The 24,826-nt window shown below is 49.4% G+C and overlaps 1 protein-coding gene across 16 annotated transcripts in view; it reads left to right on the forward strand.

Moving 5' to 3' along the window:
* DOP1B (DOP1 leucine zipper like protein B) overlaps positions 1 to 24,826 on the forward strand; it is a 130,378-nt gene that overhangs the window by 89,540 nt on the left and 16,012 nt on the right. For 6 of the 16 annotated variants that reach the window (XR_011255472.1, XR_011255473.1, XR_011255475.1 and 3 more), the window contains exons 20-30: positions 575 to 686; positions 1,527 to 1,715; positions 4,888 to 5,010; positions 6,588 to 6,743; positions 11,000 to 11,055; positions 13,775 to 13,879; positions 13,990 to 14,056; positions 16,669 to 16,813; positions 23,586 to 23,671; positions 23,891 to 24,000; positions 24,144 to 24,290. Coding sequence is in view for 7 of the 16 variants with exons in the window: in XM_069582234.1 (XP_069438335.1) it covers positions 575 to 686; positions 1,527 to 1,715; positions 4,888 to 5,010; positions 6,588 to 6,743; positions 11,000 to 11,055; positions 13,775 to 13,879; positions 13,990 to 14,056; positions 16,669 to 16,813; positions 23,586 to 23,671; positions 23,891 to 24,000; positions 24,144 to 24,290 (1,296 nt within the window). In the remaining 9 variants the exon portion in view is untranslated. The remainder of the gene's footprint in view (positions 1 to 574; positions 687 to 1,526; positions 1,716 to 4,887; positions 5,011 to 6,587; positions 6,744 to 10,999; positions 11,056 to 13,774; positions 13,880 to 13,989; positions 14,057 to 16,668; positions 16,814 to 23,585; positions 23,672 to 23,890; positions 24,001 to 24,143; positions 24,291 to 24,826) is intronic. The other 10 variants (XR_011255474.1, XR_011255477.1, XR_011255478.1 and 7 more) reach the window with 3 other exon arrangements.

The following is a 24,826-nucleotide window of genomic DNA, read 5'->3' on the forward strand; positions in this document are numbered from 1 at the left end:
TCCTCCTCCAGGAGGTCTTCCCTACCCAAGGGATGGAACCCGCGTTTCCTATGTCTCCTACCTTGGCAGGCGAGTTCTTTACCACTAGTGCCACCTGGGAAGAGGCATATTCCTATTGCTTTAGTGACAGCTTTTTGTCACGAATGGCTTATTGGCCCTTGCCAGTTGGAGGGTCCTTTCAACCTAGTCAGAAACCTAGCTAGAATTGTCAAGAGAGGGTAACAAGGAACTGTATGTGGATTCCTTTATTTTTAATTCCATATGACCACCCAGGCCAGATCTGGGTTGTAGGACAAGTCAGTCAATCTGTCTCCGTTATTTTTGTGAAACAAATAAAAGTGTGAATCCTCTGCACAGAAATCCTAAAACATCTGGAAACATTTTTCCAAAGCGACCAGATAAATGTAAAACAGCTCGAAAGAGGCCTGTCGTTTTTGTAGCAGTATTTCATTATGAGAGCCTCAGTTTGTTTTAAGATGGTGATATCTCTGTGGTTTCTATGTTTAGGATTAAAAACTTTTCTGGCCTCATTCTTAAAGATTTTCAAAACCAGTTTCTCATTTCTTCACCAAAGCATAACCTCCAAGAGGGAAAACATCTCCCCGGATTATCCACTTACTCTGTTGGAAGGCCTAACAACCATTAGTCATTTCTGTCTTTTGGAGCAACCCAACCAAAGCAAAAAGGTAAATTGCTTTTTTTCCCAAGTTCAAGGCAGTTTTCATGTATTGTTTTGTCTTCTTTGGGATTATGTCTGTTTCAAATGAGAAATGAATATGTGTAATACAGACACATGTGCCAATATTAATGCCAAGTAGCACGCACTCAAACAATGTGAGCCTGTGTGCAAGAATATGTGCAAATGTACGTACTGAAATAACGCACGTGTGGTTTTGTTCTCATTGGCCACTCTTTGGGCAACTTCAGCCTTTGCCCAGTGTGGCATAGAATGTGATCTTTTTTCCATGTATTTTTTTTTACTTGACTTTATGGAGTTTGAAGGCATTTTATGTTTTGATTACTTTACCCTAGAAAGTGAAAGTGAAAATAACCTCAGTCACGTCCAACTTTTTTTGACACCAAGGAGTGTAGCCTGCCAGGGTCCTCTGTCCATGGGATTCTCCAGGCCAGAATACTGGAGTGGGTTGCCATTCCCTTCTCCAGGGCATCTTCCCAACCCAGGGATCAAAGCCCGGTCTCCCACATTGCAGGCGGATTCTTTACCACCTGAGCCACCAGGGAAGCCCACTCGACCCTATCTGGTGTTAAATTTTAGAATGGAGCTAGTACTTTGGTTGAAGGATTTGCAAAGTTTGTAACAAGTTTGTAATGAGCCTCAGACTCACAGACATCCTTCTCTGAAGAGAAGTCATGGGTTTAAATTCTCAGGGAAGCATCTTATTTCTAGACCACATGTAGGCCTTGCCCTGGGGAGTGCTCCAGCCCAGACTCCATCTCACCAGCCCCAGCGTCCTCATGGAAAGGGAAACGCAGCCAGGTCTCAAGTGTTTATCTCTGTTTTTCAGACCGCTGCTGTGACCGACCCTACCAATCTGAAGAATGCCAAGAATGCTATTCTGGAAGAGCTCCCTCGAATCGTTAACACCATGGCCCTTCTCTGGAACGTTCTCAGGAAGGAGGAGACTCAGAAGAGACCCGTCGATCTCCTCGGAGCCACGAAGGGATCCTCTTCCGTTTACTTTAAAACCACCAAAGTGAGAGAGCTTCCTCTGCAGGCCTACAGTTTCCTTTGTCTTGTATTGTCCTGCCAGAAATAAAAATACACAGGGATGTATACATACACAAAGACAACGTGCCCAGAGAAACCCAGGTTAGAAGTACTGTTATAAGTAAACCGGAAGTAGAAATCTCCAGCTTGTTTATTAGAGTAAGCCTTATATTCATGGGAAGAAGGCTTTTGTGAGTACTTTTCAGTTTATTTTTTCCCCTTTGGCTATTTATAAAAATTATTTTTGGCCATGCTGGGTGTTCGTCGCAGCAAGGGCATTCTCTAGTTGCGGGGAGCAGCGTCTATGCTTCATCGCGGTGTGTGGGCCTCCCATTGCGGTGGCGTCTCTTGTCACAGAGCACAGAATCTCGGGCTCGCAGGCTTCAGTCAGTGCAGCTACCGGGATCTGGAGCACAGGCTCAGTAGTTGTGGCAGAAGGAATGAATGAGTTGCTTGACTGCATATGGGATCGTCCCAGATCAGGGCTTGGAACCGTATCTCATACATTGGATGCTTGACTGCTGAGCCATCAGGAAAGCCCCTCAGTCATTAATTCTTGAGCCAGGCGTTGATGACTCAGGGAAGGCCTGGGAGGCGAAAGCTTTTCCACAAACAAGAGGCTGGCAGAGGACAAGCAGGGAGGGATCTGTCCCAGGAAGTCCTCAGAGGGTCCCGCGCTGCGTTAACCCCTTGACTCTCCCTGGGAGGCACCCAGGCACGTAACTCAGTATGTGATCGCCATGTCCCATGGCTCCCAGTTGTCTGGCCATGTCTCCCGTCCACTGAGCAATGCTGGCACGGGCCCTTAGGGCTTAACACCAGCCTCTGGCAGCCTGGGTTCAGCAGAACAGGTCAGGCCCAGGGACCCAGGTCGCCTGGATTTGGCTCCCTGCTCAGCTGCTTTGTGGGACCTTGAGCACGGGCATTAAACCTCTGTGTGCTGTTGTTTGCTCCGCTGCAAACAGGGTGCCAGGCATCATCTGAGCACTCTATATTTACTGGCGTTTTTCAGGCCTCACCTGCAAGGCAGGTGCTATTATTATTCCCAGGTGACAGGTGAGAGGTGTAGAGAGAGCATGTGATTCTTTCTGTGGTCAGTCTGGCAGTATAAGTCCCAGACCAGAGGGCTTTTAGGTTCTGGGAAGTGCAGGTGGCCTCCAAAAATTTTCTGTTGGTTCCAGGGATGACCTCCAAGTGAAATCTACCACAGGAACCTGCTTAAATTCAGCCTAAAAATTAATCTCTAAAAAGGTTCAGAAGGTTCACTCAGCCTGAGCCTCCGTTTCCTCCTCTGTGAAATGAGTCTGTTACTAGTAGCCTACCCCCTGGACTGATGGAAGAATTCATTGTGGTGGTGGCTGACATCTATTGGGGGCTTTCCAGGAGCTTCCCAGGTGGCTCAGTGGTTTAAAAAAGAAGCAAACAAACATGCCTGCAGTGCAGGAAACATGGGTTCAATCCCTGGGTTCGGAAGATCCCCTGGCAAAGGGAATGGCAACCCACTCCAATATTCTTTCCTGGAGAATTCCATAGACAGAGGAGCCTGGCGGCTACAGTCCACGGGGTCGTGAAGAGTTGGACGTGACTGAACAACAACAATGCAACATTTGCTGAGCACTTCACCCAAGCCCTCCCTGAAGGACCCAAGGCCCCGAGCTGGGGCCCGCGTGATCTCTCTCAAGCAGAAACCACGTTAGGAGGGAGAAGACGTCCCCATTCCCAGCTCAGTTGTATCTAAAGTGATGCTAGACAAAGGCAGTGGGGACAGGGACGTTCAGTTCAGTCCCTCAGTCATCTCTGACTCTTTGCGACCCCATGGACTACAGCACACCAGGCCTCCCTGTCCATCACCAACTCCCGAAGTTTGCTCAGACTCATGTTCATTGAGTTGGTGATGCCGTCCAACCATATCATCCTCAGTCATCCCCTTCTGCTCCCACCTTCAATCTTTCCCAGCATCAGGGTCTTTTCCAATGAGTCAGCTCTTCGAATGAGGTGGCCAAAGTATTGGAGCTTCAGCTTCAGCGTCAGTTCTTCCCATGAATATTCAGGACTGATTTCCTTTAGGGTGGACTGGTTGGATGTCCTTGAAGTCCAAGGGATTCTCAAGAGTCTTCTCCAACACCACAGTTCAAAAGCATCAATTCTTCAGTGCTCAGCTTTCTTTATGGTCCAACTCTCACATCCATACATGCCTCCTGTAAAAACCATAGCTTTGACTAGACGGTCATTTGTTGGCAAAGTAATTTCTCTGCTTTTTAATATGCTGTCTAGGTTGGTCATAGGTTTTCCTACAAGGAGCAGGGGAAGCCCAAGATAAATCCATTCATTCCACAGGCGCATATGTGCCTGCTGCTCTGTACCTGGCCCTTGCCTGTCCACAAGTGGAGAAGATAGAGGGAGGTCCTTGTCCTCCTGGCAGGCACAGACCTTAACCATCCACTTTAAAATGATGAGAAGCGCTGCAAAGAAATGCAGGGCACTCTGCCAGCCTGTGACCCCTGCTCTGAGGGTCAAGGAGGCCTTCCTGAGGCAGAGGGGCTGAGCCAAGACCCAGGATGAGAGGATGTGCCTTCCCAGGTGTGTGTTAGAGGCTGGGAGACCTGCAGCATCCACAAAGGAAGGAATACAGAGAAATCCAGGCACAGCAAAGGGGAGGGTGGCAAGTGACATCCCCAGGCCATGGCATGGGTCCGTTTTTGTTGGCTGCATAATAAAATTAGGTAAATGGCACATATTTCTGGAAACTGAAGCACATCCTTCCTGGTACTTACAAGACCTCCCTGAGCTGGTTGAGGCCAGCACGGCTGGGGGCTTCCCTGCAGGGTCCCCGCTTTCTCGCTGGGTCTGCAAAGCCTCAGGTGACTTGCTCCAAGCCCTGCCCTGCTCCTATCTGCTCGAAGATGGTATCCATCACTTCCCAGGAGTCTCTGCTCCGCTGTTCGTGCACCTGGACTGTCCCCCATGCGTCCTGTTCAACTCCTCCAGGCGGTGCTCTGCACCACCACCATCCCCCCAAGCCTGCCCCCAGACCCCAGCATAGTGCCCACGACTCTAAGACGAAAGCTCCCAAGGTCACAGGTGCTAGTGTGAAGTGCACAGTCCACTAGAGCCCTGACTGCGCTCTCACTCATCATTTTTCTGTTTTGTTTTTTAAGACCATACGACAAAAAATTTTAGACTTCTTGAACCCCTTGACAGCGCCTCTTGGAGTTCAGCTGACAGCAGCAGTTGCAGCCGTGTGGAGCAGGAAGAAGGGGAAACGCCATAGTAAGACAAAGGTAAAGCCCGAAAATGAAGACCCACACGGACGGCCCTGTGCGATCTAAGTGACCCCAGAGGCCGCCAGGGGAGACTGCGGAGGCGGCCCCCACCCCCCCACTCCCGGCCGGTGTCAAACTCGTGACATCATCATCTAGCTGTGCCTGATACAGCAAGGTGGGGGGAGGGAGTGGAGCCCACCCAACCTCTGTTTTCTTCTCTTTCTACCAAACAATGAAAGCACGTATATTGTACTTTTCATTTAACATTTTAATCTGCTGTCTAGTAGTGTGCTTCCAAGAACGTATCTAACATGTACATTTCAAAGAAAAACACCACTGCGGGACCTGCCCCCCAGTTTAAGAAGTGGTTCCTCATTCTACCCGTGAGGACCCCTGGGGGCCCCTCCCTGGATATAGTGCCTTCTAAAAGCTTTCTTTTTGTTTTTTTTTTTTTTTTCAAACCAATCTTTTTAAAGACTTTCTCTTTCTAGGGCAGTTTTAAGTTCCCAGCAGAATCAGGAGGGTATAGAAATTTTCCCTAGTTCCCTGCCCCCACACATGTTACCTCCCCACCCCCGTCAACATTCCCGCCACCTCCGACCCAGAGAGGTATGCTTGTCGCAGTTGCTGTGATGGACCAGTTAGTGGAGAACAGTTAGTGGAGAACACTTATGCAGAATGTAAACCAAAGTCCTGGCAAGGGAATGCGATGATTTCTTTAACATCACAAACGAGTATCATTTTTATAAGTTAAAAAAAGGCAAACGTCAACTGTGACTGACACAGTTATTTAACTTATAAAAATGATACTCGTTTGTGATGGCAAAGAAATCATCGCATTCCCTTGCCAGGACTTTGGTTTACATTCTGCATAAGTGTTCTCCACTGACTGGTCCATCACAAGGTCCTGCCAGGAGCTTGGTCTCCTGTTTCTGAAAACCCAGCACGGGCTTCACCCTCGGTTCCATCCATCGTCCGTGAAGGTTCCTGCCCGGTACCTCCGTCAGAGCATCTGCCCCACCCCCAGGCACTGGCTCAGTGCCCAGCATGGACCCCGTTACCTGAGGAGGCATGAGAGGCTGGTGATCCAGGCCACCCAGCTTAGCACCTGTGGGATCTTCCCCAGCGAGGACCCTCATACTTCCAAGGGCAGGCTCCCACCCCCATGTCGATCATCAAAACCCACCTCCCACGCCAAGACTTTCCTGCCTTGGCCAGCTCCCGTGAACCTGGTTTTCCTGTTTCACTTGCTGTCCTCGTACTCTGGGGGCTGGCTCTTGATAATCAGCCTGTTTCCTTCAAGTTAATATAGTCTATTTCCAACACACTTTGTTAGCTTGAACTCATAAAGACTAGAGCAATTACCTGTCACTGGCTATGCCTTTTATTCCTCATCTGTATCATATAATGATTACATTCCTGTGATTAAAAGCTTTTTTTTTTTTTAACCTCACTCTTCTTCCTACCAATACAGTCCTTTACCTAGTATTCCTTTAAGTATTTGTTTCAAAGATGAAAACGCATCTCTTCCTCCGGGAGCAAGGATCACAGAGTGCTTTCTGGGAGTCCTGCTTATTTTTGTTGTCTCTCTCAAGGAACGGTCCTCTTCTCGGCAGATCGTTCCGGCGGCCAGCACGTCCCAGCTGACCCTTGTGGATCTGATCTGTGCGCTGAGCACCCTGCAGACAGACTCAGTGCTGCACCTGGTGAAGGAGGTGGTGAAGCACCCGCCGCAGGTCCGCGGGGACGAGGTCAGGAGCCTGGGGGCCCTCGGATGAATGCAGGACTCTTCCAGTCCACATCGTATAGATGGTGTCTGGGAGGGAAACAAAGGTTGCAGGAGCACCTGGGAATTCAAGGGGCCATAAAAGGGAGGTGTTCTCGCCGGACCTTGTGGAGATGCACAAGACGTGCTCCACGGACTGCCGTCTTGAGGTGCGAACCACCTGAGACAGGACCGACTTCCATCCTTACAGTCCACCGCAGAGCACTCTGCCCAGTAGTGGTTCTGTTTTCTGCAGCGTATTTTGTTTATTTGACTGTACTGGGTCTTAGCTGCGTCTTGCAGGATCTTTTGTTGCGGGCACCTGGGCCCTCGTGTTGTGGCCCTTGGGCTCAGCAGTTACGGCACACAGGCTTAGTTGCTCCAAGGCAGGTGGAATCTTAGTTCCCCAGGCCAGGGATCCAACCCACGTCTCTTGCGTTCTCAACTACTGGACCATTAGTGAAATCCCTGGTAGTGGTTCTTATCAAGGGCCTGTTATGCGCCAAATCAAGTAAATCTAGAAAGAGGAAATGGCACTTGGCTTCCAGGAACTTGCAGCCTAAAAAGCATCAAAGATAAACAAAGCTAGTTAAAGGTGGAAAAGACCGACTTCATTCAGTAGCTCCAGCAGTAGGGGGAAGAGGTGTGGTCAGTTCCAGTTTGTGCAGGGGTGAATAGGTATTTTATGGGGAGGATGAATAGAAAGGATGAAGGAGCAGGGCTTCAGCAGAGTCAGGGGAGTGGAAAGTTACAAACAAGCAGAAAGGGGCTTGTTGAGTGTAATTAGACCATACTTACCGACTGTGTTGTGAAAGGTTGGTTCTTATGCTCCCCAGGAGACTGGAAGATAGGGGCCCTGTCTTTCTTGATGATATTTTAAAGGGATGGCTGTCATGTCCTTGGGAAAGACATTCCTGGGTTGACAGAGATGCATTCACATCCCAGAGGGACAGAGGAAGGATTTGTAACCATAAGCTTTTCCTAATAAATGCTCGAAGGAGGGAAGGTCAGGAACATATCAGGACTTGGCTGAACACACAGCAGATGCCTTCCGAGGCCGTGAGCTTTCTCATTTTAAGGGGGTCGAGGTCATCTCCCTAGAACACAGCCTTGAGCTGCTGGGAACCACAGTCGTGTTTGCTCAAGTCTCTTATTAGCGTGTGGGGTGGATGGAATCGTTTGTGCCGAAGGTACAACCTTGTAGATCAAGGCTGAGGTTTGGTCAAGATGAAGGCTCAGAGGAGCCTGGCTAAGGACTTCCCTGGCAGTCCAGTGGTTACGACTCTTCACTTTCACTGCTGAGGGTCCCAGTTCAGTGCCTGGTCGGGGAACTAAGATCTCACAAGCTGTGCTGTGTGCCTGAAAAAAAAACACACCCAGGGAGTTCTCTGGTGGTCCAGTAGCTTAAGACTCTGTGCTGTCCAATGCAGGGCACCCAAGTTTGATCCCTAGTCAGGGAACTGAATCCAACATGAGTTTGAGCAAACTCCAGGAGAAGGGAAGGCTGACATGCTGTAATCCTTGGGGTCACCAAGAGTTAGACATGACTTAGCCACTGAACAACAGCAATAACAGGGAACTAGATCCCATAGGATGCAACTAAAGCTTCCGCATGCCAGAACTAAGACCTGGAGCAGCCAAATAAACAAGTCAATATTTTAAAAATACAAAAAGCAGAGGGGCCTGACTAGACTAGGTCAAGGAGAGCATCTTTGTCCATGGGCAAGTTAAAAGTCTGCATAATTTTTGTCGAAGTACAAAATTCACATCAGAGGACTTAACTCATACTGGAGATTCTAAGAAGGCAGAGCTTTCATCTGGCTGCAGGGAGATCAGTGGTCTTTGAAGGGTGATGTGATTGAACCACAAAGCTCCTATTGTTTTTCTGCCCAATTTCTGCATAGCAGTTGAGGGAGCTTTTCTACTGCTCGGACACCTTTTCATTTATGCACAGTGGTTTTGCAACAGAACAGACTCTACAGTTTTATGCCTGAGAAGTCTTTGATTTCACCAAAGCAGACTTCTTCATTGAAAGTGTTGGAGCTATTTTGTTCTGAATTAATTTGATAGAAACCAGGGATTTGTTCTGACCTTGAAATAATTGTCCTCTCTCAGGTAATTTAAGATGATATCGTCAGAAACACTCTTAAGAATAATTCCCTAAATGAAAATTAATGGAGTAGACCAAGTGATCCCTAAAAATAGTTTTAATTCAAACTGATATTTGTATACCAGAGCCAAAAAGTAGAAATAGCCCGTCAGCAGATGAATGGATAAACACAATGAGGTCTGTACACATGCAGTGGATTATGACTCAGCCTTGAAAAGGAAGGAAATTCTGACACACGCTATACACCATGGATGAACCTTAACAGCATTATGCTAAGGGGAATCAGTCAGTCCAAAAGGACGGTATTGCATGATTCCACGTAACATGGGGTACTGGGAGTGGTCCAGTCCACAGAGACAGAAAAGAGAAAGATAGTTACTAGAAGCTGGGGAGGAGGGCATGGGCGTAGGTCTTTAATGGGGACTGAGTTTCACTCCGTGAAGATGAAATAGAGCTGATGAATGGTGATCATAGTTGCCCAACAGTAGCTGTGAATGTCCTGAATGCCCTTGTCCTGTACCCTTAAAAATGTTTTAAGCAGGAAATTTTGTCAAATACATTTTACCAAAATTTTATAACAAATAAATCTTCCTTCATTCCACGTGTTCATTGAACATCAAGTATGTGCGTCCACAGTGGGGAATCCTGAAGAGTGACGCCACCCCCGTCCACAGTCAGCCTGTATTCTAGTTGGGGGAAGATGAGGCAGCCTACAGCTTAACCCTGTGAGGCCACATCATGGAACCGGCTTAAGGAATCAGATATAAAATGGTCATGGGAGGCTTCATGGCATCTGCCCCCAGATCTCTCCACGGCCTAGGACTCTTGTTGCCTTGGGGCTTCCCAGGTGGTCCTAGGGGTGAAGAGCCTGCCTGCCTATGAAGGAGACAGGAGACCCAGGTTCGGTCCCTGGGTCAGGAAGATTCCCCTGGAGGAGGGCACAGCAACCCACTCCAGTATTCTTGCCTGGAGAATCTCATAGACAGAGGAGCCAGGCGGGCTACAGTCCACAGGGTCGCAAAGAGTCGGACACCACTAAAGTGACTTAGCGCGCACAGCACTGGTTGCCCTTTACCCTTTATTAAAAAGTATTTATTTGTGTATTTCCTGTGGGCATTGAGTCTTAGTTGCGGCATGCGGGATCTTTTGCTGCAGCACACAGACGCGTTAGGTGCAGCAATGAGGCGTTGTCACCCTGCCGCACGTGGGATCTTGGTTCCCTGAGCAGGGGTGGAACCCGCGTCCCCTGCATCAGAAGGCGGGTTCCTAACCACCGCGTGACTGGCAGGAAGGTCCCGCCTTTTACTCTTGAACGTGAATGTTCACGTAACAGACCTTGGATTGGCATTTATAACTCTGAGCAGGTCGAGGTGGCTGGAGACTGGCCTTCCCCATGGCTGGTCGGTCCCTCCGAATGATATCCTGGCTACAGCCACGGGGGAGCTGGCCCTGCGACAGACAGCTTCGTGCAGAGTGCAGGGGCTTCCCCGCTTTGTTCCTTCAGTACTTGATCTACAAGCGTCTGCAAATCCTGGGCTTAAAGATAAAAACCCAGAAGACCCTAGACGTCATCTGGCCTACTGGCTTTTGACTTTTCGAATAACAAAGTTGCTTTTGTGGTTAGTTTAGTTAATTGGCTTAACTTCTATAACTGACAAAGAGAAGAGGGAAAAATATGTGTTTTGAAAACCTATTTGCAAGTAATTTGAGCCATTTGGGACGTAGGGAAGTTGTCTGAGCTGTCTGGGGGAAATTCCTGGAGCTCAGAATTCGTGTTTGGCGTTGTCTGTAGCTCGACACGGGCTCCTGAGGCCACCAGCTTCGTGTCTGAGGAGGTTCAGTCATTATGCCAACTATTGCTTAAATACTTGCTAAAAGTCTGGGGTGGGAAGTAGGTAAATGTGGGAAGGGCCTGGTAGTCTGATGAACAGGGACCTAAGGATGTGCGCCTCACAGGATACATTAGCTTTTATTTCACTGAGATCCTTTGTATTATTATATTCAGAAGACTCCCGGAGCTGGAAACCTTTGCTTTGTTAGCAGATAAAACCTGTTTCATTTCTGTATTTGAATTCTTGTCTTAGCCTTATTTCCTCCCAATTTGGAGTAATTAGCTGTGCTTTAATTTTCAGAAATCTCCCCTGGTGGATGTCCCCGTGTTGCAGTTTTGCTATGCGTTCATCCAAAGGTAACGCAGCCCCTCAAAGACATTTCTCAGTTATAGTTGCTGTTGCAGTGGTTATAAGTAACTGCTCTTGATTGTCCTCCTTTTTTTCTTCTGACTGAAGCCCTGTTGATTTACGGTGTTGTGTTGGTTTCAGGTGTACGGCACAGTGACTCAGTTTGATATGGGTGGGTGGGTGGCTGGCTCTGTGTGTGTGTGTGTGTGTGTGTGTGTGCGTGCATGCGCGCGCGCGCCTTTTCAAATGCTGTTTCATTGCAAGTTATAAGATGTTGCGTATTGCTTTATAGTAGGTCCTTATTGTTCACCTATTTTGTATGCAGTAGTGTGTCTGTGTTAATCCCAACTACTTCTTTATCCCTCCCTGCCTCCACCCGTGTGTTTCTTGATTACTGGAGAGCCTTAGTTCAGAAAGTATCTATGTGTTACTAACCCAGCCGTGTCCGACTCTGTGTGGCCCCATGGACTGTAGCCCGCCAAGCTCCTCTGTCCGTGAGATGCTCCAGGCAAGAATAATGGAGTGGGTTGCCATTTTCCTCCTCCAGGGGATCTTGCCGACCTGGGGATCTAAGCGGTGTCCTAATTTCTCTCAAGCCATCGGAACACCCCGACAGTCTCACTTCTTCCTTCTACAGAGAGCTAATCTGACATTTTCAAGTCTGTGTGCTGTCTCTTGAACACTTTATGTCAGCACAGCTTTGTGTGAGACCTGGTAAACTTCAGAAGAAACAGTTTGCATTACCTTGATAACCAAAAAAAAGGAGGGGAATTTTAAGAACCTCTTTTAGGAAAAGAAGTGACTACTTTGGATCCTCAGTGCTTTGCTGTGCTTTCTGCTGGGAGGCTTCATGTCGGTGGACTAGAGTTTGAGTAAGCTCGGGAAGTTGGTGATGGACAGGGAAGCCTGGCGTGCTGCAGTCCATGGGGTCACAAAGAGTCAGACATGACTGAGCAACTGAACTGAACTGAGGTTTCTGCGTGGATTTACTGAGCTGAACACCCATCTGCAGGGGTCTCAGCTGCAGGTTCCCCAGGTGGCTCTCTGCAGGAAGAGAGGACTCTTTGCTGGCTCCTGTGGCTCTTACAGCAGGTCCTGGATACAGCTCCCAGATGTGTCCACTGTGCAGGGAGGTTAGAGCTGCAGTAACAGGAATGAAGGGGGTATAGCCCTATCTCATGGATGCCTCAATAGCCTCACATGTCTCAGGGGATTCACCATTAGTAAATTTGACCACCAGCTGCAAGCTCCCTGGCTAACAAGTTCACATTCCATGGTTATTCTGACCCACGACACCCTAGGGTTACAGGAAGGTAGATGGAGGGTCCTAGTCCCAGGAGTCCCCCGGCCCAGGATTGCGTTCAGGCCAGCCACTCACCCTCCACCACGAGCATCACTGCACTGCTTTGCTCCAGGAGGGGAAAATGAGCTAGTCCTTTGTTGTTATTCAGTCGCTCAGTTGTGTCCAACTCTTTGAGACCCCATGGACTGCTGCACACCAGGCTTCCCTGTTCTTCACTATCGCCCAGAGTTTACTCAAACTCCTGTCCATTGAGTTGGAGATGCCATCCAACTGTCTCATCCTCTGTCATCCCCTTCTCCTGCCTTCAATCTTACCCAGAATCAAGATCTTTTCAAATGAGTCAGTTCTTCCCATCAGGTGAGCAAAGTATTGGAGCTTCAGCTTTAGCATCAGTCCTTCCAATGAATATTCAGAACTGATTTCCTTTAGGATTGACTGGTGTGATGTCCAAGGGACTCTCAAGAGTCTTCTCCAACACCGCAGTTCAAAAGTATCGATCCTTTGGCGCTCAGCCTTTTTTATGGTCCAACTCTCACATCTATACATGACTACTGGAAAAACCATAGCTTTGACTCTATGGATCTTTGTTGGTTAAGTAATGTCTCTGCTTTTTAATACGTTGTCTAGGTTGGTCATAGCTTTTCTTGCAAGAAGCAGGCGTCTTTTAATTTCATGGCTGCAGTCACCATCCTCAGTGATTTTGGAGCCAAGAAAATAAAGTCTGTCACTGCTTCCACTTTTCCCCGTGTCCTTCCTAGTGCTCACTCATATGTGTCGTAATCCCAGCAAGCACCTGCTTCAGTGGCCTGAGTGAGGCCAGCGGCCGCAGGGAGGCCGCCTCCTTTCAGGGAGGAGGCCCCACCTCGAGTCAGGGACCAGCACTCGGCCCTGGGACCCTCTGGCTGTGGTCCAGCTGCCTCCCTGTGCAGTGCAGCATCACCCCACGGCAACAACCCCAAGTCCTGATTCCCCATGAGGCCTGACCTGAGAGCTACTAAAGATCAGCCTCCTGCTGGGTGACCCCTGGCCTCACCCTCTGCGACCTCCCGATGGCTCACTCTGCATTTCCAGTGATGTTAGGGAGGCCAAATGCTAAATAGAGCCAGACAGGCCCAGAGATCTGTCCTCCAGTTCAAGGCTTTCACTTTATAGACGAGGAAACCAGGAGTGTCTGACCTGTTTGTTTAGACAGGTGGCTGGTATCCAAACCCCCAAGTTCTTGCCAGAATACCGCAATTTAGCACATGTGTATTTTAATTTAAGAAGAACGAAACAGGTCAGGCAGATAAGGCATCGTCCCATGCCTTCTAACCGCCTGCACCTAAAATGTGCTTATAAGAAAACATTTTCATTAGACCTGTTCATGGCTGGATGTTTTTTCCCCCCCCATGGTTTTTTGTTGTTTGTTTGTTTTTATTAAATAGGCTCCCAGCAACAGCCTTGCAAGAGAACTTCGCTTCGCTGTTGGGTGTGTTGAAGGAGTCTGTGCAGTTGAATCTGGCTCCCCCCGGTTACTTTCTGCTTCTCAGGTACCGTGTTCCTAGCCACTCAATGTTACTGCATTTTTTTTTCCTCCAGGAACATGTATGTTTTCATTTCTGCTAGCATTCTCATTCTGAAGCTGATTGTCTCTCAACAGCATGCTGAATGACTTTGTGACAAGAACTCCAAACCTGGAGAGCAAGAAGGACCAAAAAGACCTGCAGGTCTGTATGTGCGCGTCCAGTAGGATTGTTCCTCTCCCAGGAGAGCATGGCTCCCCGCCCCGGCCTTCAGACAGTCTCAGTGGAGATGATAAACATTAAACATGGGGCAGAACCAGATCTTAGGTTTACACGTGTTCCCACATCTGACTCCCTGCATCACTGTCTTCAGAGGACTCAATAGAGTCTCCGGATGACGGTTCTCATGTCAGCCTTGCGCCGTCCACCTTGCAGTTTGCCAGGCGCCTGCTCGCTTCCGCCTGGACCCCGATGTGTGCAGGCTCACTCTTCAGCTCCATCTTTATGCACAGATTCCCTTCCTTAGAACCCTCCCCGCTTCTTTTTAAAGCAATTCAGACTCATGGGAAACTTCAAAACCACTGAAAAGCAGAAGTAAAGCTCAGCCACCGGAGACGGAAAATCTTTGAGTAGAAACCCAGCCAATAAGTAGAAGTAAGGAAGGAGTGAGAAGAATCAGTATGTTATATAACCTTTATAATCATCGGGTGAGGAGCTTTTCGAGTCAAGGCCTTAACTTCTTTTTCAGTGCCCTTTATTCATTTATTTTTGTTGTTGTTGTTGGCATGTGGTTGCCTCACCATGTCGAGTCAGTTTCTGCTGTAGAGCATGGTGAATTCAGCTACACGTTTACATATGTCCCCTTGCATTTCCTTCCCTTGAGTCAAGGTCATTCAACCGTGCTGTGTATCTCATGGCCTTGGCGATACTGCCGCTCCCTGTTGTGACCCCTGGCGTTTGTGAGACCCTGAAGCTCTGGAATTCTGCGTAAAGCCCAGTGACTCGTTTGGCTCCCCCAGTAGAGGGGAAAGAGCCATCCCAGCGCACATACTGCAGCCCAGCCCATGGTCAACACTTCCTATGCCAAGCTGGAAACGCTCCACCTCGTGCGGTCCGTAGCCTGCCATGGCCCTGTCCCCTCCAGTCCGCCAGGCCGAGCTTTGGCCATGGCCACTGAGGCCGCTGGAGGAGCTCGATGGGACCCTGCATCCACCACAGAGGGTCCCAGCCCTCCAGACAGTGACCCCTTCCTACTGCTTCCAGGCACCCTGACTTCCCCATCTGCTCACTGCCCTCGAAGTGGCAGCTTCTCAAGTCCTCAACCCCTTGTCTTGATGTTTTTTTCTTATTTATTTTATTGAAGCGTAAGCTGCTGCTGCTGCTACTAAGTTGCTTCAGTTGTGTCCAACTCTGTGCGACCCCAGAGACAGCAGCCCACCAGGCTCCCCCATCCCTGGGATTCTCTAGGCAAGAACACTGGAGTGGGTTGCCATTTCCTTCTCCAATGCATAAAAGTGAAAGTGAAGTCGATGAGTTGTGTCCGACTCCTAGCGACCCCATGCACTGCAGCCTGCCAGGCTCCTCTGTCCATGGGATTTGCCAGGCAAGAGTACTAGAGTGGGGTGCCATTGCCTCCTCCATGAAGCGTAAGCAGTGCCGTGTTAATGCCTGCTGTACAGAGTGACTCAGTTATACACACGTGCATTCTTTCTCCTCTTATTTTCCATTATGGTTTATCGCAGGATATTGAATACAGTTCCCCTCTGCTCTACAGTGGGACCTCGTCATCTGTCCCTCCCGTATATATGATAGTTTGCATCTGCTAACCCCAGCCTCCTGCTCTCTCCTTCCTGTGTCCCTTCCCCCTTGGCAGCCACAAGTCTGTCCTGTGTGTCTGTGAGTCTGCTGTTTCCTAGGTAGGTTCTGTTGTGTCGTATCATAGATTCCACATGTCAGTGTTGTCATCTGACGTGTGTCTTTCTCTGCCTGGTTTCGCTTAGTGCCATCAGCCCCAGATCCATCCGTCCTTCCGCAATCTCCCTTGCTGCCAGCGTCCACCCCCGCCCCTCTGCCCGGGTGCGCTCCCCCGTCCCTCCCACCACGGAGGGACATACTCTTGCTTCATGCCTGAACACACCTACTGCACTCACAGCAGACCCAGGTCTGCTCACGTGTCAGGGACGTGCAGCCCTTCTTAGCTGATGATGCCCCATGATACCCGCTCTGCATCTCCACTTGTGTCCGGGCTTCTTGCCAGATTCTGTACTGAGAGCACTCCTATGCTCTTCACCCTCAAGTCAGTTTGAACTTACTCAGTTTTGTTTCTGGCCGTGTTCATCAAAGGTGCATTTCTAGTAAGAACCCCTGGTCCTAAAGAAACCAGGAATTGAACCTGCCAAATGCATTGTGCCGCTGTGACTTCCTGTGTATCCGTTTTACCTATTGACCATAGAGCAGCCACAGCTCAACATATGGCTGCTGAGCCCTTGTAACGTGGTTTGCCTGAACTGAACGTACCGTAAGCATAAAACACACATCAGGTTTAAAAGACTTAGCCCAAAGAAGAATGCCGAATCTCACGAATAATTTTATATTGGTTATATGTTGATATTTTAGATCGGTTATATGTTGGTACTACTTTGGATGTATCGAGTTACACACGGTGAACTTGTTTCTTCTTTTCAGGTAGATCCTCGAAGACTTCATTACCTATATGCTTCATAGCTGTGACTTGCATTATATTTCTGTCGATGGTGCTGCCTTATTCACTTAGACTCTCTTAACTTCCTTTCTTCATTTCTCTCGGTTCCTCTCAGGAAGTCACTCAAAAAATTCTGGAAGCTGTTGGGAACATTGCTGGGTCTTCCTTAGAACAAACCAGTTGGCTGAGCAGGAACTTGGAAGTGAAGGCCCAGCCTCAGATCTCTCTAGAAGAATCTGATGCTGAGGAAGACTTGCACGGTAGGTGTACATGGCTCAGAAAGTAATGCCTGCTTCCAGGTAGCGGGTCTCTCTCTGCGTTAAAAGTCGTCTGGCTTTGCTTCTTACAAAATAAGTTGTAGTATCATAAACATAAGTTGTAGTAAAACGAACAGTAGAATTCCACTGGAAGGATCCCAAGTGACCCATGCTACTGTGTCCAGCCATCCGTGAGCCTAGATGAGTGTCCTGGGAAATAACTTCCCAAGATAATTTACATGGACTCAGTGCTAGAAATCTTTGTGAGGTAAAGAATAGGGAGAAGCCATATGTGTTTTTTTGTTGTTTTGTTTTGTTTTTATGGAGCCGTGGAAAGAAAACGTAGTAAACCAGCTCACTGTTGTTAAGCAGTTGATGTATTTCATTTCTGGCCTGCCTTCCAGAGATCCTTGTATTTGGTCATTGCCTAGGTCATTAAGATTTTATCACGGCAGTCACACACAGTATGCACACCCCAGCCTTATTTATTATTAGTTATAACTTCCTAGCAAATGATCGAGAGACTCTCAAAGGAGACTCATCTGTTTATTTGGAGGACCACTGACCAGCCAGAAACCCCTGAGGGGTCTGAATTAAATGCCACAGTGTAAACTGTCAGTTGCTGGTGCCCTAAAGACCACCAGATGAATCTGTCAGTCAGGCACATCTCAGGTTATTGGATCCGCTGCAGCAAGGGAGACACTTGGCTGAGTCAGAGGGATGTCTCAACAGGGGACACTTGGGGATGATGGTAGGGAGCTGTGGGGCACAGGTCGAGTTGTCTGTAGCAGATGTTTCAAGGTGGGTACTGGGTGGAGTTAGTGATCAGATACCTCTGCACTGGTGGGCACAGTGCTAGGCGGGGGCACAAGTGAATCTTCATGAACACGTTGCTTGTTTTGATAAGTGAGGCGCTTTAGTTGGTTTAGTCTTTCTTTCAGCATTAGGCATATCTTGGAGCACGTATTAATAACTATTGTTGCAAGTTCTCGATATTATTTAACACAGAGACACTATGCCCAGTCCCCACATTGCTCAGCACTAGACAAGAAAATCAGGCTCCCCTGAGAGCTCAGCTGGTAAAGAATCCGCCTGCAATGCAGGAGACCTGGGTACAATCCCTGGGTTGGGAGGATCCCCTGGAGAAGGAAAAGCCTACCCACTCCAGTATTCCGGCCTGGAGAATGCCGTGGGCTGCACAGTCATGGGGTCGCAAAGAGTTAGACATGACTGAGCGACTTTCACTTAACTTTCACCTTTATTTTCCCTCCTATTTTGATGTGACCTTGATCATTATCGTTAGCAGTTGTTATAGCAGCAGAAACAAAACTGAATTCGTGGGGTTTAATGTACAAAGGATGGCGTGCCAAGAAATCTGGGCTCTTTTCTCTTGCAAGTAGCAAAAACCCACTTCAGGAGAACAGAAACACAGCGGCACAAGGTGTTCTGGCTCACACGCGTGGAATGCCCACGCGTCTTCTCCGTGTCTGGTTTTGAGGGCAGAGTGGGAACCAGATGTTCAGACGCAGTTCATCAAATCTTGTGCGGGCGTTCTGGTTGGTTCTTCCCTGGTCTGCAGCTGGCCCAGTAGCGGGCAGGAAGGGCTCATATCTTGGAGCCCTGAGAAGCGGTCTCCCACCCAAGAGGGGCTTCTCTTCCCAGGAGGAGAAGGGATGGCGTCCAACAGATGTTTAAACCATGGTACCCCATTCCATCACTTCCGCCGTATTTATTTGACAGCTAGCTTTGCGGTTTACTTAAGAAAAATAATTACGCTTTACTCTGTGTTGAAGATCCTGTAGCTAGTATACTATCATTTGCTAACGTAAACCAACAATTATGTTTTCTCAGGCTGTGACTCTGATTATAGGTGTGGTTCCAGGGAAAGAGAGTCTGTGCCTCTCCTTGACTCCTTTGCTCTCAGTTACTCTGCCGTAGTTTGTGGTGTAAAGATTAAACTGCCTCTTTAATCCTGGCGTGCTGCAGTCTGTGGGGCCGCAGAGAGTCAGACATGACTGAGCGACTGAACAGCCAGCAACAGCTCAGCTGAACTGTGTCAAATGTAACAGGGCCTGACTTTTGTGCCGTCGTTAGATTTAACCTCAAGACAGTAATGTAGTAAAATAATTATCTGATTTTTTATTTAAGAAGAGAAATCGTAGGACTTCCTTTGGTTCAGTGGTTAAGATTCAGTGCTCCCAATTCAGGGCACATGGGTCTGATCCCTGGTTGGGGAACCAAGACCCTACAATGCAGCGTAAAAAGAAAAAAAAAATCATAGAATTTCAAAGCGGAAAGTGACTTGGAGGCTTCTTAAGGAGCAATTTGGGTAAACTCCGGGAGTTGGTGATGGACAGGGAGGCCTGACATGCTGCAGTCCATAGGGTCGCAAAGAGTCGGACACGACAGAGTGACTGAACTGAGCTGAGCTAATTAGCAAACTGTAGAGTATCAGAGAAGGCAATGGCACCCCACTCCAGTACTCTTGCCTGGAAAATCCCATGGACGGAGGAGCCTGGTAGGCTGCAGTCCATGGGGTCACTAGGAATCGGACACGACTGAGCGACTTCACTTTCACTTTTCACTTTCATGCATTGGAGAAGGAAATGGCAACCCACTCCAGTGTTCTTGCCTGGAGAATCCCAGGGACGGGGGAGCCTGGTGGGCTGCCGTCTATGGGGTCGCACAGAGTCTGACACGACTGAAGCAACTTAGCAGCAGCAGCAGCAGAGTATCAAAAGGGTCTCTGGATCATAACTATTTTTTATTTCAGTCTTGAACAAACTAAGGATGCACCCTGGCCATATCAAGCATGAAACAGAATGAGGCCTCAAATGATGAGTTTTTTCGGCTTGGAGTCTTTATGCATGGAGCAGACATGCAGGGTCTTCCATCTTGCGTGTTTGCCATGCACCGTGTTCTAGACGCTGGTGCTCCAGCAGCAAACAGAACGAGCAGGGCCTCTGCTGTCGCGGGGGTGACACGGAAGGTGATGGTCTAGAGTAAATTAACAAAGATATCTTTCAGTTCTTCTGGAGATGCAAAGTCATTCCAAATTTATATATATATATATATATATATATATATATTTTTTTTTTTTAATGGGAGTGGGGCAGGGTTCACTTTAGATATTACAGAACATATCCCCATGGAAATGACAGTTGTGCAGAGAAAGGAAAGATAAAGTGGGGTGGGTGGGGACTTCTTAGTGGTCCAGTGGTTGAGTGTCCGTCTGCCAATGCAGGGGACAAGGATTCCATCCCTGGTCAGGGAGCTTAAGAGCCCACCTGCCTTAGGACAACTAAGCTGGTACACCACAACTGCCCAAGCCTGCACGCTTGCAACGAAGCGAGAAGTGTTAGCGTCTCAGTCATGTCTGACCCTTTGTGACCCCATGGGCTGTAGCCCGCCAGGCTCTGTCCATGGATTTCTCCAGGCAAGAACACTGGAGTGGGTTGCCGTGCCCTCCTCCAGGGGATCTTCCAGACCCAAGGATCGAACCCAGGTCTCCTCCCTGGCAGGCAGTTGTATCATGTGAGCCACCAGGGAAGCCCACCACAACAGGGAGGAACCCCCAGTTGCAGCAGCTAGAGAAAAATCCGTGCACGGCAGCAAAGACCCAGCACAGCCATAAACATAAGAGGGCGAGCATGCAGAGACCTAAGGAGGCACTCCCCAGGGCGGGTGGGGGCGGGAATGGAAAACCCTTGGGGTGGGAGTGGGCTGAGACTGAGAAACCTCGAGACCAGCCCACTGGGAGCCTACCGGGCAGTCAGGCGAGGTCCTGGAGAGCGCGGGGGAGTAGGGCCATGGGGCTCGAGGCTGAGCTCGCCTCTGGGCTTGGCCGTCTGCCCGCTTGCTGCGGGAAGCCATTCAAGCGTTTGGAGCAGTGACAGGATCAGACTGAGTTTTCAGAAAACATCAGAGTGGCAGCTGGGAGCAACATGGGCCGCAGCAACCCAGAACAGAAACCAGAGGTTCAGACAGAAAGCTCTCGTGGTTGCTTCGGGCACAACTGACACTGAATCAGAGGCATGGACGCTAGAACGTATGGGCTGGTGGGAGGGCAGGGTCCCCGGAACCTGCTGATGGACTGGGACGTGAGAGTCACCGAAAGGCACTCAAGGGCGACTTCGGGTTTTGGTTTAAACAGCTGCCCGCGATGGAGAAGACGGCAGCAGGAACATCTCAGGGGAGGGGAATGGAGCCTGAGTTTGCATGGCCATATTAAATCTTGAGATGGTCTGGGAAAGAGTTGGGAAAGGTCACTGGGGTAGGTTGAGAAACCAAGAAAACATCAAGTCATGGAAACTATGAAGGAGAGTGTTTCCAGGAGGAGGGAGGAGGCGTGTGGTAGAAGGCTGCTGAGAAGCAGTGTGAGATAAGGACGCAGGCTCTCTGGACCCGGCTGGGGGTCATGGCACGCTGGGGTCGGGGGGGATAAAGGGCTGAGATGAGAAGGACCTGGCAGTGGGTGTTGATAACCCGCTGAGGCTTAATCATCAGCGGGACAGGAATGAAGTAGTGAATGCATGCTCAGTGGTGTCCGGCTCTTTGAGACCCTATGGACTACAGCCCATGTGCCAACCCTCCCATAGAGCGGTGCTGGTGGTTTAGTTGCTAAGTCATGTCTGACCCTTTGTGACCCCATGGACTATAGTCTGCCAGGCTCTTCTGTCCAGGAGATTGTCCAGGCAAGAATACTGGAGTGGGTTGCCATTTCCTTCTCCAGGGCATCTTCCCGACACAGGAATCAGACCCGGGTCTCCTGCATTGCAGGCACGTTCTTTACCAACTGAGCTACAAAGGTTCCCATAGAGAACCGCCCCCACCCCCGCAACGTCCCTCGGCGCTATGCTGCCTTCCCCACTTGCCAATGTAATTCTCCAAGAGGCTCCTCTGTCCATGGGAGTCTCCAGGCAGGAATACTGGAGTGGGTTGCCATTTCCTCCTCCAGGGATCATCCTGACCCAGGGATCAAACCCGCATTCCCTGCACTGCAGGCAGATTCTGTACCGCTTGAGCCATCAGGGAAGCCGTAATGAATAGTACTAAGTGCCAAAGAATACCATTTATTTGGCTTATTTCTCAGTTAGAGTTCATCTAAGCATATTTGTATGGTGATGGAACAGTGCAGCAGAGCAGTAGGAGTCAATATCAGAAGGTGAAAAGTGAAAGTGAAGCCGCTCAGCCGTGTCCGACTCTTTGCGACCCCATGGACTATAGCCTACCAAGCTCCACCGTCCATGGGATCTTCCAGTCAAAAGTACTGGAGTGGCTTGCCATTTCCTTCTCCAGAGGATCTTCCCAACCCAGGGGTCGAACCCAAGTCTCCCGCATTGTAGGCAGACACTTTTTACCGTCTAAGCCACCAGGGAAGTCCCAGAAAGTGAAAGGATAGTTAGAAAGTGACGTTTTTGATGGCCATCCATTCAGTCGCTCAGTCATGTCTGACTCTTTGCGACCCCATAGACTGCAGCACGCCAGGCCTCCCTGTCCATCACCAACTCCTGGAGTTTACTCAAACTCATGTCCGTCAAGTCTGTGATGCCATCCAGCCATCTCATCCTCTGTCATCCCCTTCTTCTCCTGCCTTCAGTCTTTCCCAGCATCAGGTCTTGACAGCCAAAGGGCCAGGATTAACATGGTAAATGGAATTACTGTTCTTTGACAAGAGCCAGGAACATGTCTATCAAACAGACAAGGCAGAGAACATGGATATCAGTGTTCTAGATTAATAACGCGTGGGTCCAAACTGAGGGAGTTCCCATTTGTTTACATTCATTTTCTGAATGAAATATGAAGTGAGGCTGCCCCTGAGAAGGCGCACATAGTGGTGGCTCTGGAGGGAGGAGGTGGTTTCGGTTGGAGAGTGAGGAAGCCAGCATAGCGCGGAGATACCTGGGGAGGTGTATCTAGTAGCATCAGGTGTTTTTTGAGGTTCATGGTCATGAAATAGAGTGAGATCTATTTCGTAGTGGTTTGATTTTCTCCAGAGCATTTTGCTGTGCAGAACTAGGCAATCACTGGGTTTATCCAAGCTTTGCATGCCTCTGAGTGAGTGCTTCAGGAGGGAGAGAGGAGAAAAAGAATGAAGGATGCTCTCAAGGTGGCTGATGGACCACGAGTATGGGTGGGGAGGAAGAGACGCGAAGACCTGGGGGGTTGGTGGCTAATTAAGGTGGGGAATTGCAGGGGCTGGAGGAAGCTGTCATAGCAGCATTCTAAGAAGAAGTGAGCAGGTGAAGTAAGACACGGTCACGACAGGAGGCCAGAGATGGAGATTTGGGAAACTGGCGCGACCACGTGTGTGAGGGTGACAGTGGCCGGCTGAGCTGCAGCAAAATAAAAAGATCGCTGAAAAGAGCGGCTCAGAGGCCAGGGTGACCAAGGCACCACCCGAGGGGATGTTGAAGTTGCAAGAATGATGATGGGAAGAGAAGCGGGGAGGAAGATGGTGAGCTGGTGCTAAACAAAGGTTCTCAGTTGCTGAAACTGAACACGTGAGAAGAGAAGACTATGTGACACGTACTTACACACGTAATCAGCGTGAAAGGTGGAGACGCGTGACTCACGTTCACGTGATGCTTTCGGGGCATAAATGGTGACCAGTCCATCTTGAGGTTGTTTTTTTTGGCTGTTCAGCCTGTGAGATCTTAGCTCCCTGACCAGGGAGTGACCCCTGGCCCCAACAGTGAGATCGCAGCATCCTAACCACTGGGCCAGCGGGCACATCCCCCATCTGTCACGGTTTAAACACAAATGGCTCTCTCAGCAGATGCTGCCGTGGCCACCTCAGCGATGGTGTCCGCCTCTGCACCCTCGGTGTATAGCGTGCAGGCCTTGTCCCTCCTGGCAGAGGTAAGTACGTGTCTGCCTCGTCATCCCCATCAGGGGAATGAGGCTTCACGGGGGCGCGTCCATTCTTAGAGACTGGGGGCTCGGGCTGCACCATCCCGGCTGAGCCGGTAAGCCAGCCTGGGCCTCCGGCTGCCCCGTGGGGTTGTCCTGCTAGGCTGTATGTGCCCACATTGCCACTTCCTTTAGGAGAGTCCTGTTTTCCAATTCTGGTTCTCCTAGGTCCTGGCGTCGCTCCTGGACATGGTTTACCGAAGTGACGAGAAGGAGAAAGCGGTGCCCTTGATCTCACGTTTGCTCCACTATGTTTTTCCTTACCTGCGCAATCACAGGTACTGCCGCCGCACCTCTGTAACCCCCCCAAACCCGGCCACTCCTGCCCAGGTGTGGGAAGATGGCTAATGGGAAATGCATCCAACAGGGCTCCTCTCACGGCCTCTGACCTTGACCCTTTACCCTTCCCACCCCCTTGCAGCACCTATAACGCCCCCAGCTTCCGGGCGGGCGCCCAGCTGCTGAGTTCTCTGAGCGGTTATGCCTATACGAAACGAGCCTGGAAAAAAGAAGCCCTGGAGTTATTCTTGGATCCGGCCTTCTTCCAGATGGACACGTCTTGTGTGCAGTAAGAAACGCCATCCTGATTTAAAAAACGGGCCAGGAACCATCAAGTGGCAAAGTGTGTGGGTTTCTATAATTAGTTCCCATTCCTGAAATGGCGAGCAGAGCTAGCTATTATCATCCCAAATCTTAGGACATCCCTCACAGGTTAACGGTGTATTTCCGGGGAAGGAATTGAAGTCTTTTGAAAATGACACCGGTGCCCCCCCTTTTTTTTTTAATAATCAAGAGAAGAATTATTATTCCTAAAGAGCATAACAAGGGGTTCCAGCGGTACTTGGCCTAGTGCTGCTCTGTCTTGTAATCACAAGATGCTGGACCAGCACTGAGACGTCAGGGCTCTGTGGTGACCCTCCGGGGTCCCTCCCCCCAACTTCTGGGCTTACACTCCACGAGTCCTCGCTGAGACCATGCAGCCACCAGGCTCTGCGCGGGCAGCAGAGATGTGTAGAATCAGGCTGAACTGACTGTGCTTTCTACTCGGAGGTCAGCAGAACCACTCGTAACTCTGCCCATGGCTTGGCTGAACATGTCTTCATT

This window comes from Ovis canadensis, chromosome 1, assembly GCF_042477335.2.
Source record: "Ovis canadensis isolate MfBH-ARS-UI-01 breed Bighorn chromosome 1, ARS-UI_OviCan_v2, whole genome shotgun sequence".
NCBI classification, from domain to species: domain Eukaryota; kingdom Metazoa; phylum Chordata; class Mammalia; order Artiodactyla; family Bovidae; genus Ovis; species Ovis canadensis.